The sequence below is a fragment of the Ambystoma mexicanum genome, chromosome 9 (genome assembly GCF_040938575.1).
Source record: "Ambystoma mexicanum isolate Mex_15411 chromosome 9, UKY_AmexF1_1, whole genome shotgun sequence".
Classification (NCBI taxonomy): domain Eukaryota; kingdom Metazoa; phylum Chordata; class Amphibia; order Caudata; family Ambystomatidae; genus Ambystoma; species Ambystoma mexicanum.
Window position 1 is genome coordinate 594,732,177 of NC_090931.1, and position 27,093 is coordinate 594,759,269.

The window sequence follows — 27,093 nt, forward strand, 5'->3', positions numbered from 1 at the left end:
GCTCGCCCGTCGGATTCCCCTCTGCCAGCGCCGCAAGACAACTCGGCGGCCATTTTGTTGGCCATACAGTCCTTATGCTCCGAGATAAGGACGAGGCTACCGTTACCGACGGAGGAACCTCTCCCGTCGGGGGATCCAGAACCGGGACCTTCTGGTGTTCCCCCTACCAAGAAAAGAAGGATCCATCCACCACCTCCTTTTCAACCGTCACGCCCCTTCCAGCCCTCCTCCCCGTCCACCCGAGGGGATGATACGGGGACTGACACGGCAGCGACGGGTACGGACGACGAGGCATACGACGAGGATTTTCCGTCGTCGCCTCCCACCAGGGCCTCTCCGCCCGACGAGATCGGATCTTTCCACTCCATGATCTCCAGGGCTTCCGAGCTTTTCCAACTCTGCCCTGAGGAGAAGAAAAAGGAAGGCTTCCTTTATCAGCGGCGCGAGGCCAAGAGGAAGACGGTCCTCGCAGTGCCTCTGTTGGACGACATTTGGGATGAGGGCCTTTCCCTCCTCAAGAACCCTTCCACGACGCCAGCTAGAAGAGACCGGTACGAGAAAAAGTACCGGGTCCCGGACACGGCCCCCCTATGCCTCCGGGCGCAGCCTACCCCGGACTCCGTCGTCTCCGCGGCAGCCAGGAAGAAAGCAGGGGGGGGGTGCGGCCTCCACATCGACTTCCCCGCCGGACGGCGAGGGAAAGAAATTGGATACTATGGGGCGTAGAGTCATCTCGTCGGCAGCGACGACGATTAAAGCGCCCAACGCCTTGGCTATCGTGGCCCGCTACGACAGGGAGCTCTGGTACAAGATAGCTCCCCTGCTGGATTTTCTGCCGGACGACAAGAGGGCGGAGGCCCTTGAGATCCTGCAGGAAGGTGAGGTGGCCTCGGACCACGCCATCACCGTGGCGACGGACATCGCCGACACTGGGTTCCGCCAGCTGGGCAACGGCGTTTGCCTTCGACGTCGTGGATGGCTCAAAGCTACGGACTTCCGGCAGGACGTCCAGACCAGAGTCCTGGACATGCCCTTCGACGGGAACAACCTGTTTGGGAAGACAGTGGACGATTCCCTTCAGGCCATCAAGGCGGATACTGAGACGGCCCGGGCCCTTGGAGTCCTGCAACGACGGACGCCCTTTCGGAGCGGCGGAGGCAAGGGCACCTCCAAAGGTTCCGGCGGCGGTTTCGCTTCCTACCGTCAAGCGGCCCGCTCGTCGTCGCAAGAGGCCTACAGAGGACGAGGCAAGTCTAGCGGACCCCGCCGTCGTCGCCAAGGAGGTCAAGGCGGCAAGGCCGCGTCCAAGCAGGATTGAACCGGCCGTGGGGTCGGGCCCCCACCGAAGCACCCCGGTGGGAGGCCGGCTGGCGGGCTTCGTCAGCGTGTGGGAGTCCATCTCCACCGACCGTTGGGTGCTGGACGCCCTGGCCCGGGGCCACGCGCTCGAGTTGCAAAGAAGGTGCCCGCACGTCCCCCCCGTGGCCAGGAAAGAACTTCACGTCCCTCAACTTCTCCTGGAGGTAAAGGCGATGCTCAGAAAGGGCGCCATCGAACTCGTCCCAAAGAGGCTTCGGGGCTCCGGAGTCTACTCGAGATACTTCCTCGTGAAGAAGAAGACGGGAGGATGGCGCCCCATCCTAGACCTGCGACGTCTGAACAAGTTCATCAAGGCGCAGAAGTTCCGGATGGTCACCCTCCAGCACGTCCTGGGTCAGCTGGAGGAAGGAGACTTCCTATCGTCGTTGGATTTGGAGGATGCCTACTTCCACATTCCCATCCTAAAGGGGCACCGCAAATTCCTCAGATTCGTGGTCCAAGGGCGTCATTACCAGTTCAAAGCCCTTCCCTTCGGACTACGGTCGGCACCCAGGGTATTCACCAAGTGCCTTGCACCGGTGGCGGCGCAGCTGTGCCGCAAGGGGATTCACGTCTACCCCTACCTGGACGACTGGCTCATCCGCGCCAAGACGAGGGAGCTCGCCGTGGTCCACACGGCAAGGACCGTCCAACTCCTCACGGACCTGGGATTCTCCGTGAACTACGCCAAATCCCACCTGGTGCCCGCGCAAGTCGCACTGTTTCTGGGAGCGAGGCTCGACACAGTGTCCCTTCTGGCCTCCCCGTCGGAGGAGAGGACCAGGACCATCTTGGGCAAGGTGCAACGGATGTTGGTGGCCGACGCGGCCAAAGTGAGGTCCATCAAGTCCCTCCTCGGGATGATGTCTTCCTGCATCTACCTCATTCCCATGTGCAGGCTCCGGATGCGCCCGTTGCAAGAATTCCTGGATGCGCGCTGGATCCAGACGACGGGCAGCTTCGAGGAAAGGATCAAGCTCGACGAGAGTTTCCGACGAGCGATACGGTGGTGGGGCACCCGCGCGCATCTGACGGCGGGCATGGACTTCCAGACCCCAGCCCACCAGGAGACTGTGACCACGGATGCCTCCCTGGAAGGGTGGGGAGCGCACACCGAAAATCTGCACGCAAGGGGACTCTGGCTCCCGACGGAGAAGTCCCTACATATCAACGTCCTGGAGCTCCGTGCAGTGTTTTGGGCCCTCAGGTCCTTCCTTCCGTCCCTCAAGGGCAAGGTGGTGAGGATCTTCACCGACAACACCACCACCATGTTTTACATCAGGAAACAGGGCGGAACCAGGTCCCCAGCGCTGTCCAAGGAGGCGCAGGACCTGTGGCATTGGGCCGTCGCCCAAGGGATTTTTCTGGTGCCGTTTCATCTGGCAGGGATAAAAAACACCATTGCCAGCAGGTTTCCCCAGACGAGGAGCATGGGCGATGCTTTCTCGTTCCCCTGGGAGGGACTGTTCCTCTACGCGTTCCCTCCCTTGCCTCTGCTAATCCGGCTCGTCAACCAGCTCAAGAGGTCACGGTGCAGGATGATCCTCGTCGCACCTGCGTGGCCGAGGCAGATATGGTTCCCGGACCTTCTGGACTTGTCAGCGTCCCCGCCGATCAAGCTGCCGGCGGACGCGGATCTACTCTCCAGGGAAGGAGGCGCCATCCTCCACCACGACCCGAAGTCGCTGAACTTGCAGGCCTGGCTCCTGCAGCGCTAGAGTTTGGAGGATACGACATACCGGCCGATTGCAGAGAGGTTCTTGCAAAGGCCAGGGCGTCCTCGACTCTTAAATGCTACGGACACAAATGGAAGAGGTTCTCTGTCTGGTGCCACGCACAGAAGATTAACCCTCTACGGATTACGGCTCCCCAAGTACTGCCGTACCTGCTGACGCTGGCCAAAGCTGGTCTGGCACACGCGTCCATCAAGATTCATCTTGCTGCGATCTCCCGATACACCAGAACCACGGGCCGGACGTCCTTGTGGTCTCATCGTCTGGTGAAAGAGTTCATGAAGGGACTGTTCAGATCGTTCCCGCCGGTGAAGGCTCCGGCCCCGGCGTGGGAGCTCAACGTGGTGCTGACCAAGCTCATGGGACCTCCGTTCAAGCCTCTGCACTCGGCCCCGTTGAAGTTTCTATCGTGGAAAACAGCTTTTCTTGTGGCCATCACCTCCGCACGACGAGTGGGAGAGATCCAGGCCCTTTCCTGCAAGGCCCCGTACTTGACTTTCCACGACACGAGGGTAGTGCTCAGGACGCACCCCTCCTTCATGCCCAAGGTACCGTCGGACTTCCATCTCAACGAACCCTTGGTGTTACCTGTGTTTTTCCCGTCGCCTTCGTCGCCGGCTGAGAGGACTTTGCACTCGCTGGATGTAGCTAGAGCGCTGAAGTTCTACGTGGACCGCACGAAGGGTTTTCGGAAGACGTCACAACTCTTTGTGAACTTTGGACCTGTCAATCAGGGGAAGGCTCTCTCGAAGGCTTCCATCTCCAGATGGCTCTCCGGCTGTATCATGTGCTGTCACCGGTTGGCAAACCGACCGCTGCCTGGCCGTCCGAGAGCCCATTCCACCAGAGCGATCGCAGCTACCACGGCGTTCCTATCTGGTGTGCCCCTGCTGGACATATGCAGGGCTGCTACGTGGAGGTCGACGCACACCTTCACGAAATTCTACTGCGTCGACCGGGATTCCAGGGAGGAGTCCAGGGTCGGCCAAGCAGTGCTGCGCAACCTGTTCGCCTGAGGTGAGCCTGGTGAGGAGGTAAGATGCTTAATGTTGAGTTGATGTGATGCTTAATGTTGAGCCTTTGCCACCTCCCGTGGTTGTGCATTTGTGTACTGCTATGTATTCTTTATTCATGAGCATGTGAATCCATGCCAGACCCCATGCTGGAGAAGGAACAAGTTACTTACCTGTAACTGTTGTTCTCCAGCATGGGTCTGGCATGGATTCACATGCGAACCCTCCCGCCTACCCCTCTGCGGCTCTTCACTTGGTCATACTGCCACTTCACGTGCTTCCAAATCTGAAGATGGCTGCCAGAGGCGGTGCTTAGGTAGAGGGCAGTCATTGGCTGTGGTCAGTATGACGCAGAGACCAGTGATTGGTTATTACTACGAAAGACAGATCAGAAACGAAACTGATACTGGTTTTTTCTTTACCGAGGATTCCCAGCCTGACGACGGGGAATATTCATGAGCATGTGAATCCATGCCAGACCCATGCTGGAGAACAACAGTTACAGGTAAGTAACTTGTTCCTTTCCCGGTATTAGCCTCCAAACCTTGGAACTCAACACCTATTGCCATGAGAACTGCTCCCATATTGCACCAATTCAGGTCTATACCCAAAAAAAATAGTGTGCGTCCAACGATACCAACATGTCATAAGTACCTACGGCTCTGCCCTAGCTATAGCATGCATATATGCTACAAGACTATCTTACTAGCCTCCTGCATACATTTTTGCTAGTCTACTGTATTATAATCTTGGTTCAAAATAGACTGTTGCATAAATTGTATTCCATCATGTGTGTAAACTGATGTTACATATCTACCAACTTGTGCCTGCTGCTCAATTATACTGTCTAACTATTTCAATTGTAACTGTAACAATGTGCTAAGATACCTGAGGGTTTGGCACGCTATAAATACAAATACGCCTTTCCGCTCACACTGCTGATACACAGGGTGATATGCAAGATCAAGGAGTCTCGCCACATCAGCATCATTCTGATTGCACCATGGTGGCCAGCCAGGCCATGGTTCTCTGAGCTGCTCGGCCTCTCGGACAGGCCTCCCATTCGCCTTCCGACGGGCAGAGCACATCTTTGGGGGTAGGGTCATCCACCCCGCTCCACAGAAACTAGCCCTCTCAGCGTGGTACATGACCAGGTCACGCTAGGTTACCTCAGCCTCTCCCAGGCTAATCTAGAGATCATACAGGGCACCAGGAGCAAATGTACCAGGGCCCAGTATGAGAGCAAGTGGACCAGGTTCTGCCACTGGGCACACTCTAAGGGTATCAACCCCTTTGCATGTGCCTTGGACGACAAATTCTCCTTCACTGCGTACCTTGCCCATTCTGGCGTGCAAGTGGACACTTTCCGCACTTACTTGGCAGCCATTGGGGCGTACAGAAACTCAGAGGAGATCTTTTCCTCTTCCAACCCGATTGTTATGAAACATTTGATGGGACTCGCCAGGCTCTACCCGCCCATCAAGAGACTGCACCCCGTGTGGGACCTAACATAGATTTGGGTGCCCTGTTGCACAAACTATTTGAACAGTTGACGTCCGCGGACATCGGGCTGGTTGGTTACCATCAAGACAGCCTTGCTAGTCAGCCTCACCTCGGCTCGCAGAATCTGCAAAATCCAGGCACTGGTAGGCTCAGAGACATATACTACCTTTCACAGGGATAAAGTAGTCCTGCGGACACACCCAGCATTCCTACCTAACGTGCCTTGCGCATTCCATCTGAATGAAGAAATTGTGCTACCTGTGTTTTTCACTGAGCCCAAAGACGAGGCAGAGATGGTTCTGCACTGCCTTGATGTCAGGTGTGCCCTGAAATTCTATTTAGACGGGACCAAGGGCTTCCGCAAGTTGGACGCTCTTTTTCTCACCTTTGGTGGATCAAGGCCAGGGCATCAGGCCTCCATAGCCCGTTGGATGGTCTCAGCCATCAAAGAAGCTTACAAGGGACAGCATAAGCCACTGCCGGCCAACATGCACGCCCACACAGTGAGAGCCAAGGCAAAGGCCATCGCCTTCAAGCGGCATGTCCCCTGGCAGGTGATAAGCAGGGCAGCCACATGGGCCACCCCTTTGGCTTTCTGCAAGCATTATTGTTTGGATGCCGGCTATAGTTCAGACGCGGCCTTCGGACAGGGCTGTTCTTAGAAACCTGTTTGCTTAAGGAGGGTCTCCTCTCCACCCTGGGGCTACTTAGTTGTAATTGCCCATGCAGTATGGAGGAAAGGGGACGGGACGTAAAATAATTATAAGTTACTCACCGTAGTGACTAATGTTAGTCCCCTTTCCTCCATACGTCCCACCATCCTCCCCCCTAATAAATTGGTGTCATTAGGCAATGTTAGTCTATTGTTGATGCATCTATGGGGACTGAGGTGTGGTGCCGGAGTGCGGAGTCAGGGCAGCACATGCTCCCAGGGCCGCACCCCTGCGCGCCTCTAAATTGAAAGTGGAAGGTTTTTTCTGGTGAAAAAATGTCCTAGGAAGGGACGCCCATGCAATATGGAGGAAAGGGAACTAAGGACTAAGAGTACGTTAGTCACTAAGGTGAGTAACTAACTTATGATTTCCCCTCATTTAATTTAATCTGCGTCCTCCAACTTCCACAATGGAGAATACTCCCTTTAAGTTTTACCTCTTCTGTTAGAATTTTCCCTGGAAGGACATGCACAGAGTCTACAAATTATTGCCTGCCGTGGGATCCTCGGGAGAAGGGGTCGAGCGTGAAAGCTCTTTAAGAGAAAAACAGTTAAAGATCATTGTTCAAAAAGTTGGGGGCATACGCGATGCAGGCTGAGAAGTGCCCAACCTTAAAATCTTGAGCCCAACCAGGACAGTCTCTGTTTTTAGTGCCAAACCGAGGAGCCCTAGTGTTGGGTAAGCTTCAGGTTCCTTTCAAAAGTTCAGAATAACATGACATAAGTTATTCCTCTACTAAAAAACAGGTGATTAGCTGGCAACCTTGTATAGAAGGATGCATACTTTCATATCTCAATGTTACCAGGTCATCAAAGTAATCGCTTCCACAGCCCATCTCTAGCACAAACTAGGGTTTTCAATCAGTGAGAAAAAATCCGGAGTAGCACTAGTCTACACCTCGAAAGAGCGGGTACAAAATCTACCAAGCCAAATCCACTGTTACATAACGGTTGGCAGATAAGTCAGACGGGTCATGCAACTCCTCGGCATGATGGCATTTTGCATCTTCATTTTGCCACACGCTACGCTAAACATGCATCCATTGCAAAAGGGTTTAGCAAAACAGTAATCTCAAGGCAAACAGAATTGGACGGTCTAGTGGAGGTTTTACACACAGTTGTATTAACACTAAGACGGTGGACAAAAGAAAACATGTCATAAGCGAACCCTTTTGTCAACCCTTCAATTCACCTAACTACTACAACTAACTCGCCTACAAAGGTTTGCAGTGCCCCTTGCCTACACCACACAGCTCAAGGGGCGTTGTCAGTTTCACTAAAGAAATAGCACATTAAACATACTGGAACTTCTAGTTGTCAAGATTGTGTTAGAATGGATTTCTGAACTCTGCTCTTTGAACAGATGTTCAGGAGGCCACCCTAGTTTAGTGAAAAAGGGGAACACTAGTGTGAAGTTAGCCAGGACAATTCAAGGTGGCTTGGAGAGCAGTGAAGGCTAAGTTCAGGAGTAGTGGGGGTGATCCGAGGTCTTAGATAAGCACACACAGTAGGACAACAAGAATTACTCTTAGTAGTATATCAAAAATATCCAATGTATTAGGCACAGAAAAAACACAGGTGAATAATGAAGAACACAGTAATACTAGTACTTAAACACACACTATGTAAAATATATATAGTCTCTTTTCAGTCGATGCAGTTAAGTGTGGATTCCTGCCAAAACCTGTAAGGAGGGAAAGAAAACAATCTTCATCATAATGGGCAACTCCAGAAACAGATATCCCTAACTTAAGAAGTCCAGCCCTATGAAGATTGGAGCCTTGTGCTCAATGTTATGTTTTTGCGTGAAAGCGCTTGTCGATGTGTAAGCTCACAAGGGACAAATTCAATGGGAAGGAAAAGTTACACACTCCTCAAAGTTGTCCAAACTCGCTGAAGTCATTTGGTGGTGGTGTCTTCAAAGGACAATACGCCACCATGCTTAACATGTTCTAGGGAAAAACCACTCTCTGGCAGACCATGTAAGCAGAACACAAGTGCTAGAGAATGAGTGGGAGTTTAACATAAACATACTCTAAAACATTTTTGCTCAATGGAGTCTACCACCAATAGACATTTTTCACACCTGCACAAAAAGGAGAATGCCCAAATTATGCCACCAGGTGTCCACAGAAGGGATCTCTGGGGAACGCACTATGGATGAATTTGTCGGGGATATTTGCTTACTTTTCCCCCTGATGCCCCTCTTATGCAGGGTGGCCCACAAAATGCACCAAAAGCATTTGACACTGCTACTCATTGCACAGATGTGGGCACGGCAAACATGGTACTACCATCTTCTGAAAATATCTGTGTAGCCGCCAATAAAAATGACACCCGCTCAGAACCTAATGTCCCAGTGTCAGGGACAGGTCCTAAATCTGCACCCTCAGACAGCCAAATTGGCAACTCTGCTTCTGAGGTCCTAGAATTTGGTCACCTTAGTTTCCTGTTGGATCCGATTCTTATCTCTCGGTTCTGGAAGGGATTTTGGAGAAGGGCGATTGTTATGCTTAATAAACTGACTGCACACACACCGCCAGCTTTCAGAAAATGCATCCTGCGTTTGTCTCTGCTATTATCAGTGCAGACTGCAAAGAAAAATGTGCAAGGACAGGCAAAGGTACAAATACATTTCATCACAGTATCCCTTTTTCTTTCAACTTCAGAGTTGGAGATAAATAAGTCCTTCTGCGTGACTTATCTAGAAGAACCTTGGACGTCCTTGATTCCAAGAACACAGAACAAACTGACCTTTTACACAGGGAAGCTTCCCTGCATTATCTTGTGTGCTGACAAACATGGCCTAGCAGTAATTCAGAAGCGACCTTGCATGATTCCATTCCCCAATGTTTGTTAATGTGCAGGTCTGTCCTCCACATAAACACTTTTTACTTACTACAAGCAAATTTCTCAGCTTTGAGGCAAGTAGATAAAAGGGCGGAACATATAACAAAATGACAACCTAACATTACCAGAAAGACGAATGGAGATTTTAAATGGGGTACGCACACTCATAACTAGGCATTGCTACTTTGACAAATGGAAGAGGTTTGCCATATGGTGTAATAAATCGAATATGAATCCTATTGATTGCTCACATATGTTCTACCTCATTAATTTATTCGACTGCGGTCTAGTATTTTTTTTTTCTTTTTTTTCTTTTTTTTTTTTTTTAAAGGTTGTCCTGGCGCCGCTGAGAGCTTACACAAAGACTCAAAGCAAAGTCTCCCAGTTATCAAAGCCTTCATAGGAGTTAAGTGTTTGTAACTGCAAGTACCTAATCCGACTTCTGGTTGGGATTTTAGTGTTGTGCTAAGCAAACTCATGCGTCCACCTTTTGAACGCATAACGCTTCCTTGAAATACCTCACTTTTATGTTGACTTTCCTAGCAGCCAATACATCAATTCGAAGAATGTGTGAGCTTCAAGCTTTATCAGTGTCTGAGCCTTTTGTCATAGTGCACACAAACAGATTTTCTTAAGAATACATCCACGTTTCTCTTCAAAATACATTTTCATGTCAACCAATCGATTGAGTGACAAGATTTTTTTAAAAGCCCACAACATTCAAGGGGAACACGCTCTTCACACATTGGTTGTATGCAGAGCAGTCGTGTACTACCTTAACAAGACAAAACCGCTGAGGAAAACAGATCAATACTTTGTTTCCTTGGCAGCCGGAAGGCAAGGTGACCCTGTCTCTAAAACTATCGTAAGATGCATTGTAAGGTGCATTCAACAGTGTTACAGCCTCTCAGGAGAAACAACCTCATTCCGATTGAATTACAGGAGCTACACAGGCTTTCATTGCCAATGTGCCACTTGAAGATATTTATAAAGCAGCAACATGGAACTCTGTGCAAACCGTTATACAACACTTTTGTGTTGACACAGGCAAGAAATGATACCCAAGTGTGCAGGCAGTGTTAAAACATTTATTTAGTACTGTTTCTTCAGCTCACACACCAGCTTTGTCAGGTACTGCTTGCTATTATATGTTTGTTTCTTCAGCACGCCCACCACCTTTGCCTGGTACCCCATGGATCTCCGAAGACCATGGTCTTTCTGTGCCTTGTATCTGCTTAGATTGACATGCGCCTACACATTCTCCCCTTTACGGGAATTGAAGGTACAATAAACAGCTTTTTAAGACAAATGAATACATTCATTGTAAAAAATATTTTTTTGTGCTAATGCATATAAGCAAAGGGGTATATTTTCTTTACTTTCAATGCACATTACTGCACACTCGGTCCAATATAGAGTTAACAAACCTCAGGTGAGAAAAATAACAATTATGAGGATGATTTGTGAAGGATCATGAGTACTGTACACGTAACAGTATGGATAATATTACAGGAATGCCCTGTCAACGCCCTTTTTTCGACTTCAAATGCAAATAATGTAATACTCTGCACCAACCACTAAATGTCGGCCTATGCAAAGCATGTGAATCTAAGCAGATACTAGCAACAGAAAGATGATTACCGGTAGGTTATATTTACAGGATGGTGTAACATATTCTGCTTTTAACTTCATGGTGAGTGCCATTGATAGAACTGTATATAAATTAAGAATGTGTATACTAAGATCTAATGAGTTGTGATTCGAATGCTGTGAATATTTAGTGTTAATTCCTTTCTTTCATTTTTTTCCTTCCCAATTTTAATTTGATATTACAAGTATTTTGATTATTTTGGGAATGTGTCTGTTTTTATGTGTATTTATTGGGGTGCATTGTCGCAATTTTAAGGTAGATAAATTATGTTATGTTGTTTAAAGAGTTAATTTAGTAATCATAATATCATGTATGTTAAAATTTGCTTTTTGGTTCTATTTCAATTACTGTAACGAGTTGAAAGGTCTCTATATTTTTCGCGACCATAACAACTAAATAAAATAATAATAAATAATAAGAACTATACAAAGCTTAATTACTCTTTCACGTTTTAATGATGATTGCAATTGCATGTTTTTAGGATATTTGCTTTTACTTTTTTTGCAATGGTTTGGTTTAAACTACTAGCAAATTAACTGTATTTATGAATTATGATCCTTTCCTTTTTCTGCTGAACTGAATGGCACAAGTGGTAATGCTTTCCTGCTCTTGTAAATGTGTAGTAGTATTTTATGTTGCTATACATTTTCACTTTAAGACAATAATGCATATATTTTTATCTTCTTGAAGCGCTTTCTGCCACAGGTTTTTCCATTTTGTTGTGCTGTAAAGAACAGGTGATAGAGCAAACAATTTTAATAATTTAAGTACAAAATCAGTGACAGGTTTTTCTTTTCAGTTAAATCGTTTGCAAAGTATGGTAGTGCTCCTGTGAATTAATGTGTTTGTGTCTTCTGCAGAAATGACTCTCGCTCCCCCGGAAACATAAATTACCTACCTTCGTTCTTCACCAAGTTGGAAAACACATCACCAATGGTAAAGTCGAAGAAACAGGAGATATTTCGTAAGTTGAACTCCTGTGGTGGGGGTGACACTGACATTGGTAAGTGGGACTTCTTTTTCTCCGTTCATTATTCACCTCTGCTTTTCATTAACAATTGTAACAATTAACACCCTGCATAATTGATAGGAGGCTGCATAATTGTTTGGTTTAGACAATTGTAAACGGTTCCTAATATACACATGCCATGGACTTCCAAATGAGCTATTTTGAAAACATGTCATTAAATGACCAGTTTAATTATGTTTGCTGAAAGGTCTGGCTGTGTTATTGTCAAAGGCTTGAAAAGCCTGCTTCATTAGATCTTGTTGGTTTTCTAAGAATAGTTTTCCCAAATGCTTACCAAGCTGTGAATTATATAGCATTGGGTTTATGTAGTTATTTTATAGTTTAAGGTACCAAGCCTTAACTAGCTAGCAGCATAGTCATTTACCTTTTGCATCTCTGGGTATGATTAGTTTTCATCCTTTGTTGCTATGATTTTCTAGTTTGGATTGATAGGATTCACAGGGATTCCAGTTTTGTTAGATACAGCCCAAATGGGATGGCTATTTCTGATATTTTCTTTCCCTGCAATTGAACAATGACTTGGATTAGGTGCAGAGATACTTGTGGGCTGATTTCAAGGGTCAGAGTGGATAACCTAGATATGATCACAGCCGGTAAAGGTTTCCTGACGTTTTTGTTCCACTCCTCTTAGAATTCCGATATTTGTTCAGGTGAGGTATGCCTTCATTATGCAGCAAACACTTCCTTACCAACATGGAATGGAAGAAACATGATCAGTGCTTTAGGTGGCATTATCCTGTGCATATTTTGGAAGATGGTAGTATTGTTTTATGGAATGGAATGGAAGAAAAATGATCAATGCTTTAGGTGACATTATCCTGTGCATATTTTGGAAGATGGTAGTATTTTTTCTATTTATTGGACAGACATTTACAGCTTAAGACCTTGTACTTTAATTGTGCCGAATATCAATGGAACAGATTGTTTTTTCAGTGAAGAAACCCTTTTGGTGGGTTCCCAAAGGAAAAGCTGATATTTGCAGCCTTGCAAGATAAGTTAAGCACTGGAGGAGAAGTTTCAAGGAATAGATACCAGAAGAAAATGTACACAGCACATATAAGCTCTATAGCTGTTAAACTATTCTGTTGTGATAGCCACACACCACAGTAGTCATTTGCAATGCAAGTTGTTTTTGTGTTCAAATGACTTTTTATGGTACTTTAAAAAAAATCCACTTTAGTTTGGTGTTACTGGTAGGTAATACTGATTTTCCCATAGATATGATTGCTTTAAAACATTGCATAAAAAGAAAACAATTCTCAGATTGCCAGTCATAATATTTTGAAGCTATGTTTTTTTTTTTTTTTTTAGTAATCACTGTTGTTTCTCTGCTCTTTTCTTTTGGTTTGATTTTTGCGTCTCCTTTTAATTTTCATTCAATATTTACTGTGTTCAAACTAATTGAAACAAACAATCTTCCCTTAATTGAACGTTCATTAATGTGAACACTTTTTCAAACTGTTAAACAAGCTGTGAGTTAGTAGGAAGAGTTACCTTAGCAATTGCTTTTTGTGTGGTTCATTAACATAAACTGTCTGATTATCCTGACCCAATTGCCACTAATGCTGAAACCAATTGTGCTAGCTGCTGCTATGTCACAGATGGCTTGGACGCCTGAGAATTTCAGCCTCAAAAGGTTGCATGTTAAATAGGTATGATGCTGTTTTTATTAAGGTTTTATTTTTTATAGATATCATAGAATTATCGCTTAAGTTAAGCTTGAATGCACTGTGTAGAAAGGAAAACATTAGTTTAGGATTTATATCCTCTAAATTCAAAACCATCAATCTAACCCTTTTCTTTGAAGCTTTGTCACTGGCTGAATAAACTCTATAATGCAAAGCTTGGGAAACAATGATACTGATATTTAATGTCGGTTATTGAGGCCATCCTTATAGAATTTGCTATACATTTGTGTGCATGTAGTATTGTATACTTGGTGTGTGGTGCTGTGTGTTCCTTGTGAACCTACAAGATTAGTTTAGGCAGACATGACACTTATTACCCCAGATACAGTGTATGTTCCCTTTCAGCAATTCTGATGAGCGATGTGGTAATATATTTTTTCTTTTGTGATTAAATGTAATGGCTTCATGGCGCTTTACTACTCTTGAGTAACTGTGTTTTCAAAAATTCACAATGAATTTGTTCTTGAAATTAATATTGTAGAAGAAAGCCAGCAACACAGCTAAGACCTCGGTTTTCAAATTAGTTGGTGCTAGGGTTTTTTGCCAAAGTCCTATCTGTAATAAGACTTAGGAAAGCTTACCTTGGATGAAAAGGGGAATCCCCTTATGTTTAGCCTGAACTACCCAAAGGTTTGGTAACAATGTCTGCGCAGCCTGGCTTAGTCTAGGAGGGATAAGGGCAGAAGTGAGGCACACAGTACTTGGAGCATTCACTTAGTTCAAGAAAACACTTTCAGACTAGAGGTTGGATGTCAATAAGCATTTATTGTATGTACACTAAAGCTTGTAACTATTAAGTAAGGTAATTGATATCGCACAGGAGCATTAAACGCAGAATATATGCAATATTAAAAAGAATAAAATACTTGAAAAGACTGTTTTTAAAGTAATATGAAAGTGGTAGAAACTTCTGAAACAAGTATGCAAACAGTAGACCAACTTGTACCACTATGGTTAACCCCTTAAAGAGCCAACTTTAACCCAACTTAAAGAACCAAACCAATTCTAGGTGAGTATCACAGAGTCATGGGGGGCGGGGGAGGCGCACTTGTAGCCAGTGACCAAGGGCTAATTAAGGAAAGTTCGGTAAATAGTAGACTATGCAGAGTCTCTGAATGTTTCTACTAGTTTGCATGTAAGTAGCAGTTCAGTTTCTTTAAGAAAGAGCACAAACGGTTGTCTGCCCCAATGTAGCTCAATGTTGGTCTAGGAGGGAAAGCAAGTTACAGCTTAACTTCAACCCTCCGAAGCACGAGAACAACAAAGCATGACCCTGGTAAGTATAAGGAGCTAAAAGTACCTCATCAATGAAGAAGTTTGTGCAGCAGGACAGTTCCCAAGAAGAGGTGACAGCAGACCCCGGTTCGTGCTTCTTGGTCTTGGCCACTTTAGAAGAGAACTTGCAGTGGATCTGGTGGATGCACTTGAGTAGTTGGATACCCAGGAGAGGATCTTCACAGAACTGGCTTGTTGGCATCTTTTTCAAGGCTCGGGTGAAGGACGGTTGTCGTGTGGTAGATTTTGTGCCGGTTCTTGGTCCTCGTCTTGGCTGAGGGTACTTTGAGCAGCAGAATGCAGTCTCTGGAGTTCCAGGAGGATGCCATCAAGGTTTCGCACTAAACCACGCTTTTGTTGACATTGAACTACAAAATGGCACAGGACCCCGGGTATTGGTGTATTGCAGGTTGTCGATGTCGCAACTCTTCCAGGGAGGGTGCAAAATGCAGTTCATGTTGGGACTAGTTAGGCCCACCCCTCCATGGGAGGAAGTAGTCTGCTTTGGGGCTTCACTGTCACTCAGAAGTTGATGTCGGGAAAGCAGCGGTTACTCGGATGGCTCTGGCAATCGCTTGAAGTGGCTGCGGATGTCCTTTGGATATAAAGTTCCAGTGTTCGACTTGTTTCTGCTGCAGGGCCCTCGTCTTTTATGCAGGAAAACTACCTGAGCTCACCAATGGCCAGACATGCATTCATTGAAACTTGGATGGTGGCTGTGCAGTGGTGACAGCCAGCCTCCCAGCACAAACTGGTTCCAGGCAGGCAGACTGCAGGACAAAGGTCCAGGTTCGTTTTGGTGACTTCTCCCACTTACTGTCCTTTCAAGCACTCAGAGAGCCTTGGCAGGCTTTCCAAGGGAAAACCGCCAAAGACAAAAGACCCATTAGGATCTCCCCCACCCGGGTAGGTCGAAGACGGCGCAAGTAAGAACAAGTCGTCATGAACAGGGCTTAGAAAAGTACAGCCACTATTTAAGGCAAATGGTAACCTCTGTGTCCCTTACCGCAGCTGCGAAGGCAGCCTCTGACAAAGTCAGCAAAAAGGTACAATGCTACCACGCTGTCGGATGAACTTGTAATAGTAACTAAAAGGTACTGGAACAGTGAGAAAAGGGAGTCCATGTTTCCCCTCAGCACTCCACAAAGGGTAAGGTGTGTTGTGCTAATCTCACTAAATAAAATACAGGAGGGACAAAAGGGTGCCCCCCTGCCCTGGTAACATGTGTTAACCCAGGTAAAATCAAAAGGAAAGCTCAAGGAGCTTCCGGCAACACTGCACAGAAAGTGCTGTGTGCTTCAATAATAAAATGTAGATGCCAGAAAATATTGAGGAAAGCTTAAAGTACCAAAAAGAGGTGGTAAAGTGTTATCCAGGTTAGAGTAAAAGAATGAGTGAATGTGGAAAAAGTTTCCCACTCAGGAGAATCAGTCAAAAATCCAATAGTCCAGCAACAAGGTTGGAGGGCTCACAAAGAGGTAAGAAGTTCACTCAACAAAGAAAATCTACCTAACAGTTGGCATCCTCCTTTGACTTGGTGCTGTGGACTGCATAGTTACTATTACAAAATAAGAAAACAATGGGCCTCATTACACGGATGGCAGTAAGGATTTACCGGTACCGGTAAAATACCGGTAAATCCTTACCGCCTTACTACGAGGTCCCTTTGCGGGTTGGGGGATTTAACGCCTGCTTTTTGCAGGCGTTAAAAACCAACCCGCAAAGGGACCCAGGGAGCTAATTACGGTACCGCAATTTGCGGTACCGTAATTAGCGCCTTCCCCATTCCCATTGAGCCCTATGGGCCAAAAATGGGAATGGTGAAGGGAAATGGTGGAAGGGGGAATTACTGCCCCGCCAACCCTGGAATGGGGCGGTAATTCCCCTTTCCGCCAAGGCGGTGCCGGTATTTTACCGGCATGAACCATGGTGCTAATAGCGCCATGGTTCTCTGCCATCCGTGTAATGAGGCCCAATATCCTGCAACAGTGGTTTCGAAGGGATTGGTTCCACCGACGTATTCCACATCTTTGACAGGTAATCGCCACAGCTGAGCTGCTTCGGAAAATGGTCTGCGTCGATGACGACGATACGCTGTCTTTGAGGGCCTCCGTCAAGCCGACGTCACCTGATGTTATAAGTAGGACGCACGACGCACGACGCCCGTAGCCTCAGTTCCGTTTTTTCTGCAAAAGTGTTCGCTTCGGAGATCTCAGCGCGCCTCAGTTCTTCTGAGTTATTCTATCGGTTCTTCAAATCCGTTTGTTTGTGAAGATGTCTTCGTCTTCTACCACGCGGCCGGGATTCAAGAAATGTAGGAACTGCGGTTCCAAGATGTCGCTGATGGACCCGCACGACACCTGCATCTGATGCCTCGTTGAGGACCACGCCATGGACGATTGTGACGATTGCCAGTCGTTGACATCAAAGGCCTTGCGGGAGCGTAAGAAGAATCTTTCTGTCGGTAGGGTGTCCAAGCTCCGGGAGTCAAAATCCACTGGGCTTTCGACTGATGATTCGAGGGGCGACTCTCTGCATCGTCCAGGGGGGTCTCAGTCCCTGAGTGGGTCCCGCCATTCCTCTGCCTCTTTGAGGCACTCCCGGAAGCGCCGTCACTGGTTGCCTTCCTCGTCTGAGGCATCCGCCCATCGGCGGGTTGCTTGTCCCAAGAAGCATTCCTCTCCTGCAGAATGGGATTCATTTCGTAAAGAGATGATGGCGATTTTTCTGTCGCAGGGCTCCGTTCCGTCCGCACTGTCGAAAGACGCTGGCAGGGAACGTGCTAGAGCACACCTTCGGGCTCGAGCGGTCGGCATGATCACCAGGAACCTTCGAGGTCCTGGTCGGACAAGGTGGATCACTCTAGCCATGCCCGCTCCAGGTCCCGGTCCTCGACGCCATCGAGACCATCGGAGCCTGTGAGGTCTTCGAAGAAGACGTCGGCGCCGAGGCAGTCAAAGGGACTCTTTCGAGGCTCTGCCTCCGAGGATTTCATTGACACTGAGGCTGTCGAAGGACACGCTCGGGGCACCGCCCTCGAAGCCTGTGTCGAAGCCATCGACGCCGATTCCATCGACGCCCTCAACGCTTTTTGAGGAGGCTTTATTGGAGGTGCCCGTAGACCGGTCGAAACCTCGAGGAAGGCTTTGGCCAAGTGCAAACACGTGGTTGTGCCTTTTTCTGTGCCCTCATCCAGGGATTTATTCCAGCCTCTTGATTATATTTCTGAGGTGGTTGAAGGGTCTGATGAAGGTTTGGTTCCTGAGGAGGTTCCTGGTGACCGGTTATCTGGTCATAGCCAGTTGGAAGACCTGCGTCAGTCTTTGCACGACGCCAGTGGTCTGGACACCTCCCCGGAGGTTGAGTTTGGCAGGCCTGAGTGGGGTACGCATGCTGAATCCTCGTTCTGGCGCCTCATGTCAAGGGTGACAGAGTACTTGGGGTGGTCTGCGCCACCAGGGGATTTTCTGCAGGATGGCCTGACAGATATCTTGGACCAAGGTCCACCAACTGACCCGGTACTGCCATTCCATATGGCCTTGCAAAGAAGGGTGGCAGCGGCTTAAACTGCTCCGGAGAGTCTCCCGGCAGTTGGCAAGTCTTTGCCAGAAAAATACCCTCCAGCCGGTAGCGACCCCAGCTACTTGACTATGCACCCCACTCCGGAGAGTTTGGCGGTGCAGGCTGCTACGGCCCCAGCAAAACAGGCGTCGTACCCTACCATCCCTCCTGATAGGGACGACAAGCATTTTGATGGCTGGGCGAAGAAAGTGTTTTCTTCAGGGGGGATGGATTTACAGGCAACCAACTCCGTGTGTGCCTTAGCATGTTTCACTCATACTCTGTGGAATTGTCTCTTTGGCGGCTGAACATATTCCCGTAGAGGAGGAACGGGATGGCTTTCTTGATCTTGTTCAGGATGGCAAGGATGCCATGTTTGAATCTGTTCAGTCGGGTCTGGACATGGCAGATTGTGTCAGCCAGTTCATGGCGGCGAGCACCGTAATGCGTAGATTTGCGTGGTTGCGGAAGTCGGGGTTTGCTCCTGATGTGCAAGCCCGGCTTCTCAACATGCCCTTTGATGGTGAACATCTTTTTGGCAGCAAGGCTGATGAGAGCCTTGAGAGGTTGCAGACCTCCAAAGCTGCAGCAAAGTCCTTGAGCGCTGCAGTTCGCCAACCTCTGCCTTTTTGTCCTAGGGGACAGCAATGGAGGGGAGGTTCCTTTCGATACTACTCTTCCTTTGGTAGATCGAGGGGAGCTGCAAGTCAAAGGGGCCACCCTAGGAGTACCAGAGGTCGAAAACAAGGTACTCGAGGTGCCAAGACCGCCTGGGCAGTTGCCTCTTTACCCTCAGGCAATGCCGCAGCCGCTTCAGCTCAGTCATGAGGCCATGTCCCATGGTTCGCCGGTTGGGGGAAGGCTGTCGCAGCATCTTGTAGAATGGTGTGCCATTACTTCAGATGTGTGGGTTCTGGAGATCATAGGCCACGGCTACTGTCTTCCTTTCCGGCAGAGGCCTCACGACAATCCACCAGGGAATGTCTCTTTCAAGAGTCTGGATCCGCTCCTTGCGCAGGAAATCAAATCCCTGCTGGAGAAAGGCACCATAGAACTGGTGCCTGTAGCGGAGAGGAACCATTCCCCTTATTTTTTCATCCCGAAGAAAGACAGGGGATTGAGACCCATAATGGACTTGCACAGTTTGAACAAGCTCCTCAGGAAGGACAAGTTCAAGATGGTTACTCTCTCTCAAGTCCTCCAGGCCCTTCAACTTCAGGAATGGTTGGTGTCTCTCGACCTCAAGGACGCTTATTTTTATGTGCCGATTCATCCCAAGCACAAGAAGTACCTGAGGTTCGTGGATGGCGACTTGCATTTTCAGTTTCAGGTCCTGCCGTTCAGATTGACCTCCGCCCGAGGGTCTTCACCAAGCTCATGGTGGTGGTGGCAGCGTATCTCAAGAAAGGGGGGATTCAAGTCTACCCCTACCTGGACGATTGGTTGATTAGGGCACGCTCCCCCGAGCAAGTCCTAGATCATCTGTCAGTCACCTGCCACTACCTTCACAAGCTGGGCTTCTCCCTCAACTTAAAGAAGTCCCACTTGACACCTAACCAGCGGCTCCAGTACATCAGAGCAGTGCTCAACATATCTCTGGGGCAGTGTTCGCCTCCCCAGGTGAGGGCTCATCACATTCTGCAGATGGTGCACAAGTTTCAACATGCCCAGAGTCTCCCGGCGTTTGAGTTCTTGAGGTTGCTCGGCCCCATGGCATCCTGCATTCTTCTGATGCCAGAGGCCAGGTTACGGATGAGATCTCTGCAATGGGCTCTTAAGCTCCAGTGGTCACAGTCCTCCGGCAGGATGTCGGCCCTGTTCAGGTGCTGCCCTCGGTCGCCCAGGATCTTCTGTGGTGGGCCGTCGAAGGCAATCTGTTGAAAGGGTCTCCATTTTGGCTACCGTGGCCGGAGGTGACGATCGTGTCGGACGCGTCCCTCACGGGATGGAGAGCTCATGCCAATGAGTTGACAGCGGTCGTTGGTCTCCATCAGAGTCCAGACTCCATATCAATCTGTTGGAGCTGAGAGCCATCAGGCTAGCCATGATGGCTTTTCTGCCTTCTCTGCGAGGGAGGAATGTCCTGATCCTGATGGACAACACAGTGGCCATGCACTACCTCAACAAAAGGGGGGGCGGCAGGGACTCTCCTTCTTTGTAGAGCGGCGATGCAGCTCTGGTTCTAGGCCATCCAGCAGGAAATTTCTATCTCGGCAGTTGATCTGGCTGGAGACGAAAACGCGGCGGTGGACACTTGAGCAGGCAGAGCATGGTCTCTCACGAGTGGGAGCAGGCTCAGGAGATTCTCCTGGAGATCTTCGCCCTTTCGGGGACCCCACCAGTGGATCTCTTCGCCACCAGTGTCAACCGGAAGTGCAAAAGATTCTGCTTGTGGGAATTTCCTCCAAGAGGAGCCTTTGGGGATGCGTTCGTAGTGGAGTGGTCCTTCCCACTGCTGTACGCGTTTCCTCCAGTCCCCGTCATTCCGCAAGTGCTACGGAGGTTACAGAGGTTCAGTTCCCGGATGATCCTCAATGCTCCGGCATGGGCCAGGAGAACGCGGTACTCAGACCTTCTAGACATGTCCATCTGCCCTCCACGCCGTCTTTCCTACCGAGACGATCTGCTCTCACTGGAGGGGGGTCAGGTTCTCCATCCAGAGGTCAAGTCCCTCAACCTTCATACTTGGCTTCTGAAAGGTTGATGTATAAGGATTGGGACCTCCCTGAAGATGTGATGGAGGTGTTGCTTTCGGCCAGAAGGCCCGCAACAAAGTCCCTGTACCGTTGCCGTTGGAGAAAGTTCTGCGACTGGTGCAGGGTTAAGAATGTGGATCCTTTTTCATGTGCCATTCCTGTGGTTCTGTCTTTTTTTGCTTTAGTTAGCCCAGAAGGGCCTGCAAGTGTGTACCATTAAAGGTTACCTGGCAGCGCTGTCCATATTTAAGCGCTCGTCTGAGGAGTGTTCTTATTTTAAGATTACTTTGATTTCTCAGTTTATCAAAGGGCTCACTAATGTGTTCCCACCGTCACCTTTCCAGGTGCACAGTTGGGATTTGAACCTGGTTCTAAAATTCCTAATGGGAGCTCGGTTTGAGCCTTTACATTCTTGTCCTTTGAGACTGCTAACCTTAAAAACTGTATTTTTAGTTGCGGTCACTTCGGCTTGCAGAGTGAGTGAGTTCCAGGCACTTTCCGTTAAGCCACTCTTCACAGTGTTCCATAAGGACAGGGTTGTCCTTAAGGTTCGTCCCTTTTTTCTTCCGAAAGTTGTATCGGAATTTCATTTAAGCCAGAAGGTTGTTCTTCCGGCGTTCTATCCTACTCCGCATTCTGGTAAGGAAGAGGAGAGGCTCCATAGGTTGGATCCTAGTAGAGCTTTAAGTTTCTACATCTCACGCATATCCCGGGTCGGAGTGGACGATCAACTCTTTGTAGGATACGCTGGAAGGCGTTTGGGACAAGCTGTTACTAAGCAGACTGTCTAGATGGATTAGCTTGACAATTTCTGAATGTTACCACTTGGCCGGTAAGGACCCTCCGGTAGGCTTACGGGCCCATTCTACTAGAGGTGTGGCTGCCTCTATTACCCTGCAGAGGGGTGTTCCCATTCGTAACATTTGTGAAGCAGCCACATTGGCCTCTGTCCATACTTTTGTCAAACACTACTCCTCGGATTCTATCCATGGGCAAGATCTGGCCTTTGGCAAGGCAGTCCTTTATTCTGCAATTTAATTGGGCATTCTAAAATTCTACTTTCTAAATTCTTTTCCCACCTTCATACGTTGGTACAGCTTTGGGAGTCTGTCATAGATGTGGAATACGTCGGTCGGAGGAACCAATCCCTTCGAAGAACAAGTTACTTTCTTACCTGCTAACGTTCTTTCGATGTGATGTTCCGACGACGTATTCCACATCGTACCCTCCCAACCTTCCCCACTACAGCATTTCCTATGCGATTGCAGCTTGCGTTTCCGCAGGACTTTCTGTGGTCATATTGGCAGAAGATTGGTGCCACACGTTATGGGGGAAAAAACTACAACTGAGGCTACGGGCGTCGTGCGTCCTACTTATAACATCCGGTGACGTCAGCTCGACGGAGGCCCTCGAGGACATAGTATAGACGTCATCGAGGCAGGACGTAGACGCCGAAAATGTTCCGAAGCAGCACAGCTTTGGTCATTACCTGTCATAGATGTGGACTACGTTGTCGGAACATCCCATCAAAAGAACGTTACCAGATAAGAAAGTAACTTGTTCTTCTAATGGATTCTTTATTCCTTCCAATTACTCATTTTAGAAGTGTATTCTCCAGTGTCAGTCAGCCCAAAGACTTCTTTTCAGCCACTAGACGGCACTTTCTGGCTTTGCTTGGCATTGTTGCCACCCATAACTCTGGATGTGACATCAGGAGCCTATATATGGAGACAACTGATTCCCATGACCTCAGTCAGTTTAAAAAAAAATCTGCACACTATAAGCTCGCTGCTTAATCACTGATAACTTAAAAGCTAATTTACTGCCATATGCATTATACACCACATGGATTGTGGCAGGTAAATCTCCTTCACTCATCCCCATAATGTATGCCTTTAGAGCCTGTTAAGAATGTTTTCTCTTTTAGCAACTTTGCCTCCACATTCTGTGGACCCCCAAACATTTTGCTTTTGTTTTTATAACATGTCCTGACTTTTTACAGTGAATTGAAGACTTTGCCTTCACTCCACAGGCCTTCTGCTCATTGTTATGGGAAAACTGACTTGTCCTTCACACTGTCGGTACTGGGAAACTGTTTCCCTTAGTCTTGTGACTTTTTTGCCTGTATCAGTAACTTTTTAACATTGCACAATGCACCTTCCAGTGCACTGCAACGGGGTTTCTTTGGTGTGGCCCTAGACCAAAGAGATTTCTTGGTTATAAAAGATGTGCCTAAGGGGAAACTGGTTGCAGCAGTTACTGTTGTATACTTTGCTGTGGTTTTTTTGTTTTGTTATCTTACTGTGTTTGGCTACTAACTGGCTGGTGTCCCAGCGTGCCGTGACCCTGAGGTTTTTCATTTGTTCCTTGACCGTCTTGTAACTTTGCCTTCTTCCTGCCTTGCAAGGTCAGGAAAATACTTTTATGTTCATGCATTGCCTGGAAAAAGCAGTGCTTTTCGCTGGCTAGTTCCTGCCTTGTGTGGTGGCTCCTAGGAAATGGGCTTGGTCTGTCTGGTCCCAATCTACATACTGGTGCCTGAATTTCTAGTGTGCATACATGAGTCAGACCCACAGTGATCCCTGATTGAACCACTGCTGGTGTGCCTGTGAGGGGCAGTTCTTTCCATTGGAGGGCTCAGTTGGATCGCTCACCTGACTTTTGGATAAGAGGAGCCCTGCAGCCACTCCAGCCGATGTTGTGTTATACAAACTTGTAGCCCGCACTATCGCCCAAAGGCATCTTGGTGTGAGGAAAAGAAGAGACGTTGGCCCTTAGCGTAAGCCTGAAACAAAAATGTCTTCAGCGCCCTTCTGAATTGGAGATGATTCTTCAAGCCTTTGAGGCCAGTTAGCAGCCCATTCCACAGTCTACTAGCTGCGTAAGAAAATGCACGCCCACCAGCATGGGCCAGACAGATTTTGGGGATGACCCTAAATTGGCATCACAGGAACAGAGAACCCTGCCCGGAAAATAAGGGGAGAATTTGTCCTGCAGGAATTCCGGACCCTGTCTAGACAAAGCATGATGCACCAGGCACAGAGCCTTGAACTTAATCCTCTGTGCCACAGGGAGCCAGTGCAAGGTGCGGAGCACAGGACTTGTGTGCTCCATATGGGGAGGCAGTAGCCACCCTAGCTGCCAGATTTTGCAACAATTGCAGCTGCTGAATCAGGCTGTTAGGCAAGATTGTATGCAGTACCCTGGGGGAAACTGCACCAGCCTTGTCCTCTTGGCAATAGTTAATCCAATCATAGGTATAAGTCTGTACTACACAAGTTGGTAGAGTGACTGAGCAGCCAGGCTTATCTCAAGAGGGGGCAATGTGAGCTTTAGGGTTGCAACATAGTTTCACAGTGACAAGTATCCAAATAACACATACTCTGAAGGTTTCTTGATTAAACTATATTTATTAATTTAACAGTTTGAATAAGCCTTCTTTAGAAGGGAAAATGTACTTCAAAATACACACTCAGTTTCAATAAATCAGTAGATACCCTTTTGGGATGGCAACCAGACACTTCCTACACCCTGCGGTGACCTCAATAACTAGGACACTGTTAACATTGATATATCACTTGTACATTTTGAGCAATACTGGGTTTGGTATCAAAAAAGGAAAAGGTTAGGGAAGGAAACAATGGTTAACAAGTTTTTCAAACGGGTAAGCACTTTTGAGCCCCCCAATGCAATGTAGATTAACCCTTTCCCAGCTATACAAGTAAAGAAGGTATGACTTTTTGGAGGGACAGATAAAAACGCAAAGTCAGAGGTTAGTAGAGTCTTCAGGGAGCCAGGGTAACCAATGTTACTTGAGCAGAGTCTAGGGGAGTCGAGGCACTTCTTGAAGGTATGTGAAAATTCTTGCACAATGTTAGAGAGTTTTGCAGAAAATAAAATCACTTTTGGGCCACAAGCTGGGAGGCTTGTGATGGGCAAAGCTGCCAGCAACTCTGCAAAAGGCAGCAAATGCAAGTCTCAACTGAGAGCAGGCAAGCAAGCTACACAGCAAGAGGTAAGTACCCCTTAGTTCACAGTACCTTAGGTCTGAGGAAATTGGTTCCAACTGGCTTCTGTTCCTGTTGTATTATGGCAGATCCTGTTGTTCCTGGGCCTCAGTCGTGGGGACAAGAGGGAGGTGGTCTGGGGACTCCATGGACAAAGTTCAGATCAGCGGCACTTCTCGGTTTCAGCTTCTCGCGAGTAGCACCACAGTGGTTCTTAGACACCTTGTGGACTTTCCTAGCTTCTGGGGTCCAGCACTCTGTTGAGGTGGCTCAAGCTTGGTCAGCCCTGCTTTGAGGGAGTCCGGAGAATCTTCCTGGAGCACTGGATTCTGGTGTTCCTGTCTCTGGCACTCAGTTCATGCAGCAGCAATGGAAGTACAGCCAGCAAAGAGAGGATTTCCAGATGAGTTTGTCTTGTGGTCGATTGGTCCCACCAACCCAAGGGTAGAAGTCGTCCTTTGCAGGGCTTCTCTAGTCGAGGCGAATTTGATGCTTCAGCACGGCAGCAGGGCTTCACCAGGCAAACCAACGGTCCAGTGGTTGCAGCAAGCGTCTCTTCCAAGTTCTTCTTAGGATTTCTTTGTCCAGTGGTCGACTCTGCCTTCCTTGCAAAAGACCTTGCCTTTTATGCAAGTCTCTGCCATCCATTCGCAGCCTAGCTGTCACTCACACAGCAGGGTGGCTGTCCTCCAAGCAAGCCGGCCAATCAACTTTGGTTGCATTCCTGTAACAAAGGAGACTAAGCACAGTTTCGGCAACCTCCTTCGCTTCCTGTCCTGCCAAACACCCTGGAGCCAAAGGCGGGCTTCAGCAGTGAACCCCGCCAAAGACAAAATGAACAAAGGGACCAAACCTGGTTTGGCGCGCAGAGTAAATTTCAGAAAGGACCTTTACAACAAGAAATGGTAAAAAAAGAAGACCGGGGCCATTTTGACAAAATGGGCACCCATGGGTGCTATACTGCAGCTGCGAACGCAGCCCGCAGTAAAAACAAACGATCGTAGGAAAAAGTAAACCACTGCCAGCCGCCATTAATTGTAGAAAGGGTAACAAAAAAATGGTACATGAGAAAGTAGACAAAGGGGCTACTAAGTAACCCCTCCAGCATGTAAGATGGTTATGTTATGTGAAAAATACCTATATAGTGGACTGTCACCAACGGAATTGGTCCTCGGGCGCTCTGGCGGATCTGTAAACAAGGAGGAGGGTGGGTAGGGTTAGTCTGGTGAAGGGGAGGAGAGTGGGAGAAGTGGTGTGCTATTGGCAGCTTAGGTTCGGTATACACCATGCACTGAGCTTTGGTGCGTATATCGGACCGGACGAGACCTTGTGTGCTGTAGGTGCATTTTATGTGGTGTTATTATGTTGTTGATGCAGTGTGGTAAAAAGCGTGCAGATTGCTGGGTGTGAGATGGTTGTGCGAGTTTTGGGTGGGTTGGGTATGCAGAGATTAAAAGTTGGGTTAGTGGGGCCTGTATCCTGGTTCTAATACTTCTTATTCTATTTGAGTTGTATTCCTGTGGGTGGGGTTTTTGTGTTGCTGATTTCTTATTGGCCGTCTGACTGTAGTGTGTGATGGTGCAGCGCGGCCCCAGCTATCCTCAGCCCTTATTCTGCTCGACCTCTCTGCAGCCTTTGACACAGTTCGCCACAACACCCTGACCAAAAGACTAGAAGAAATAGGCATAACAGACACAGCACTACACTGTACCAAATCATTCCTAACAGACAGGACAGAAACCATATGGATCAAACCTTTCAAATCCACTCCACGAGTTAACGACTGTGGAGTGCCACAAGGATCCTCACTATCCCCACTATATTTCAACATCTATCAGACTGCAGTCATCAGAATCTTCAAAAAATGCAACATTACATGTTACAACTACGCGGATGACACTCAGATCATCTACAAAATCGAAGACACCGATGTCGACCATTCAACCCTAATCGACTGTCTAAAAGAAGTCTTCAACTGGATGGATGCCAACAACCTGAAAATCAACACAGGAAAG

The 27,093-nt window shown here is 48.0% G+C and overlaps 1 protein-coding gene across 7 annotated transcripts in view; it reads left to right on the forward strand.

Annotated features, from left to right (window-relative positions):
* Positions 1-27,093, forward strand: part of NCOR1 (nuclear receptor corepressor 1) — a 2,268,409-nt gene that overhangs the window by 2,014,334 nt on the left and 226,982 nt on the right. For all 7 annotated transcript variants that reach the window (XM_069615218.1, XM_069615220.1, XM_069615222.1 and 4 more), the window contains one exon: positions 11,682-11,824. In XM_069615218.1, coding sequence (XP_069471319.1) covers positions 11,682-11,824 — 143 coding nt within the window. The remainder of the gene's footprint in view (positions 1-11,681; positions 11,825-27,093) is intronic.